Genomic DNA, 4,390 nt, shown 5'->3' with positions numbered 1-4,390 from the left:
CGCCCCTTCCGCGAGCCTGATTGGATGAGATCTCAGAGGGAGACGGTGGCTGCAGAGAGCCAATTTTTACTGGAAGCTTCTGTGAGCGTAGCCAGCATCTGAACTGAAGGAACCCTTCACAGAAGTGGCTTTAAACAAAGGTGAACGGACCTACGGCCTTGTGCAGTAAGACCAGCACAGAATCTGCAAAATCAATATAGGAACACTGAGACAATGTATTTGTGCAATAATTGCAAAGTATGTAACAAAGAGCTAAAATAAAAACAATGCAGAGAGATCACCTTGTATCACAACTAAGCATTCAGTTGCACATCGCTGCATATAGAAAACAATTCAAAATCCTTAAATTCTCATAGAAGTACCTCGACTAACATTTAATCATATTATCCTAAGCCTCTTCCTCTTTTTCTCCCAGATTCTTGGCTTCAAAATTAATACACATACTGTCAGAGCCTAGAGTTGGAATTCTGAAGACTCTAATTTTAGTTTCACACTCATTTCCTTCCTGCCGAACTTTGGTCAATTTACTTATGTATTGTTTGGCGATATCTACTGTCCAACAGTCCAGGAACCTGTGCTTTTGATTCCTTCTATGCTATTGGTAATGCCTGTAATAGCCTTCCATCCCTCTCTACTTCTCAGAATCCTGCCCATTCTGCAAGGATAGGTTCCTTCCTATTCCTTTTTCATGATGATACCAGCCCATGATGATATAAATAAACACAGTGCTTGCACTTGCTATCTAGACCACTAATGGCACTTATATTCTGCCCTGTTAGATTTCTTTTGATGTAGACCCCACCCCCAGCCCAACCAGAATGTAAACTGACTTAGTCATGTTATTTTTGCACTAAGGATTGAACCTAAAGGCACTTTAGTCCTGAACTACATTCCTGGCCTTTTTTGTTGTTGTTGTTGTTTTTAAGGTAGAGTCTTGCTAAGTTGCTTAGGGCCTTGCTAAGTTGCTGAGGTTGGCCTTGAATTTTCAATTCTTTTGCCTCAGCTTCCTGAGTCACTGGGATGACCTGTGCCACCATGCCCAGAGACTTATTCATATTTCAAATTTTCTTATACTATAGATACTTATAACTGCATGTTGGTTGCTTCCCCACCCTCACCCTGCTCCCAACTTGTTTGCATTACTGGGGATTGAATCTAGGAATCATCTACCACCAAACTACATCTCTACCCTTTTTTTTTTTTTTTTTTTGAGACAAGGTACTGCCTCAGCCTCCCAACATCTGGAATGACAGACAAGCATCACTACACCCAGATCTTGGTTTTATTTTATTTATTCATTTATTTACTTTGGTACCAGGGATTGAACCCAGGAGCACTTAACCACTGAACCATATCCCCACCCCCCTTTTAAAATTTTGAGACACAGTCTCATCAAGTTGCTTAGGGCATTGCTAAATTGCTGCGGCTGGCTTTGAACTTGAGATTCTCCTGCCTCAGCCACCTGAATTGCTGGGATTACGGGTGTGAGCCCCGACATCCAGCCCTGGTTTTGATATTGGTAGTGTATGGAAACACTGCATGTAAATGTATTCCATCTATATCAGTTCTGGAAAGCATTATCAAGTTCCTATTAAGAACTCAAATTACTGAACCAGGTTCATTTTGTCTTCCATGCAGTATGCCAAATCATCATGATGAGTTTTGTAAAAGAGGATTTACTCACTAGGTAAGTACCAGGAGGTGGAAAAGCCTCCTGGATTGGAGTTATTTATAGGTTGAGATGGGGGAAGGTGATTGGGTCAAACTTCATCCATTTCCAGTTTTGGCCACCCATCACAGATGTTATCTGTATTCAACTAAAAGCAAGTAATGAAGAGCTGGTGAACCAGGTTTAGTGTAGAAGAGCAAGTGACTAAAAGCAGGTGAAGTCTGGAGGGTTTATTCAGCAACTAAGTTTCACTTATGATCACAGAATTCTATAAAATAATAATATATATTTTTAATTGGGAACAAGTTGAGTGTCACATGTGACAAAATCTGATACAAAAGAGAATTGGGAAGTTGCTGTCCGCATGGTAGTATAGATGTCTTGACTTAGCCATTTCTTTCTTAAAAGTGTACTGGAATAATGGATGGCTGGATTCTGTCAGTATCAGTGATAATTAGGACTCAGCAATATGGATGCGACAGGCAATGTTCCCTGTCAGCCTCTCACTCATGGTCCTGCAGAACTGATAGCAATAAAAGTTGGTGCCCAATCTAAGAGTGGAATTTGTGAGGCTTAATTAGCTGAAAAGTCACACTTGCATTGGGAGAACAACACATTCACCACAGGATACCGAGGTATTTTTTTTTTTTTAACCAATTATATCTCTTCACGTTTGTTTTGTTCTAAAGGCGCATTCTCCCCCACTCTCCCCCCATGTGATGGCATTCTTACACTCTGTATCTGCGCTTTAGAGTGAAGAACAAATCAGGGTCCTAAAGTCTCTGTTTAACCAAACGTGACGTGCTTGTCACTAAGCTAGAGGCTGGTGTACTCGATGAGAGGGGCTTTGCCCTTGGGCTCCATTAAGATTATTTTTTCGGCTCCATCCTTGGGAGCCTTGACTCCAACCGACCTAAATATGAGTCAACAAGGTTGGGTGAGACAGGACGGAGGAAGCCCACCGTCTAACAATCTGGACAGCTATAGGAGCAGACTGGCCGCTTGCAACAGCTGACCCGGCGGCGACGGCGAAGCCACCTGCAGTCGCGGTACAGATCGGCCCTGCTAGCCCGCCGCCGCACACGGTGACAGGAGCCACAGGCAGGAACGCGACCCACAGCTCTGGGGACCATCGGCCCGGCCACAGGGCGAAGTCAGCAAGGGCACGCGGCGGCGGTGGTGCTGACTCAGCACAACCTCCCCAGGGTCCCCCAGCAGCTGCAGCAGCCACCCGCAACCGCCGCAGGGCAACGGGCCTCCCCCGCCTCCGGCCCCACCCGGCCGCACCCGAGGGCGCGCGGCGTCACAGAGCGCATGCGTGCCGCGGGGGATGCCGGGAGCGCGCAGTGGCGGCAGCGACGGCGACGGCAGTAATATCGGCGGCAATACCGGGGACGGGAGCGGGGCGGTGACCGTGTGGGAGGTGGTCTCACTCTTGGGAAAGCTGCTGGGCACCGTCGCCGCGCTGAAGGTGGTTCTGTACCTGCTCCGGGTGTGCTTAGCGATGGCCTGGAAATCCGGCGGCGCCAGCCACTCGGAGCTTATCCACAATCTCCGCAGTAAGTGCCACCCCCGCCCGGTGTGGGCCAGCTTGGGCAGCCTGGGCCTGGACTGGGTCCCCCGAGCCGTCCGGAACGTTCTGTCTTCACCCCCGCGCCTGTTGGAGGGCTTCGGTGCTTGGTTGCACCGGTATTCCGGAACGGCGTGCGCTTGCGATCGCCTCCCCCGGGACCTGTCACTCGTCGGCGACGTGGACGGGAAGGGGAGAGATCAAACAGGGGCTGGCTGGTGGTGGGGCAGGGGCAGTCGTCTCCCAGCGGGGCCAGGGTGCGGCGCAGCTGTCCTGTGATAGCCGGCTGTCTGGTAGGCGAGGGGCGTGACTTGGGGGTGGGGAGGTGTGGGCCTGCGTTCCTAGGGGCTGGGCTGGGCTGGGACCGAGGATTCTGCACCCTCGCCCCCCGCTTTTTCTCACCTTCCTCCTCCTTGATCGCCCTCACTGCAAGCTTTCTCTCTTATTCTGACTCCCCCGCCCTCGGCTTTTTCCTTTGGAGGGAGATGCCACTGTCTGATACCGGCGAGGGGAGGGAGAGGAAGATGAGAGTATTGCCATTGCGGATACTCGGAGAAATTTCTCGGGCGGCTGTCCACTGGAAAGCTCCGTGAGGGGCGAAAGAAGAGAGGATGAGGGGACACTGTTCCTAAGAGACTTGTATTTCTGGCACCTTTATAAGTCCTGAATCCAGGAAACGGTTGTGCCTGTGGAATATGGTGTTTTTTTTTTTTTCTACCATAGGTTTAAAAAACCTTGTATGAAAGTTTCCTTCTGTCTTTCATTATTTACCTGATGATAATTTTAGGGCGGGGTGAGTGCTGTGTCACATTCTTTATTTTTAATTTTTTTCTCCATCTCACTAAGTAGTTTAGGGCCTTAATAAGTTTCAGAGGCTAGCCTGGAACTCGCGATTCTCCTGCTGCAGTCTCTCAAGTCACTGGAGAGACCAAGCAGGGGCCGGCTGGTGGTGGGGCAGGGGCCATTGCACCCGGATACTCTATAGTTGTTTTTTTTTCATTTTTGTTACACTAGGAATTGAATCCGGGACGGTTCATCACTGAGCCACATCCCCAGTCCTTTTTTATTTTTTATTTTAAGACCGGGTCCTCCTCTAAGTTGCTGAGACTGGCTTTGCACTGGAGTTCCTCCTGCCTCAGCCTTCCTGGTCT

The 4,390-nt window shown here is 48.9% G+C and overlaps 1 protein-coding gene across 2 annotated transcripts in view; it reads left to right on the top strand.

Moving 5' to 3' along the window:
- The first annotated feature begins 2,984 nt into the window (after positions 1-2,984).
- Pcmt1 (protein-L-isoaspartate (D-aspartate) O-methyltransferase) overlaps positions 2,985-4,390 on the top strand; it is a 44,758-nt gene continuing 43,352 nt past the window's right edge. For both annotated transcript variants that reach the window (XM_027939417.2, XM_027939418.2), the window contains exon 1: positions 2,985-3,228. In XM_027939417.2, coding sequence (XP_027795218.1) covers positions 3,000-3,228 — 229 coding nt within the window. In that variant the 5' untranslated portion in view covers positions 2,985-2,999. The remainder of the gene's footprint in view (positions 3,229-4,390) is intronic.

This window comes from Marmota flaviventris, chromosome 6 (assembly GCF_047511675.1).
Source record: "Marmota flaviventris isolate mMarFla1 chromosome 6, mMarFla1.hap1, whole genome shotgun sequence".
NCBI lineage: Eukaryota > Metazoa > Chordata > Mammalia > Rodentia > Sciuridae > Marmota > Marmota flaviventris.
This window is presented reverse-complemented; position numbering and strand designations above follow the sequence as displayed.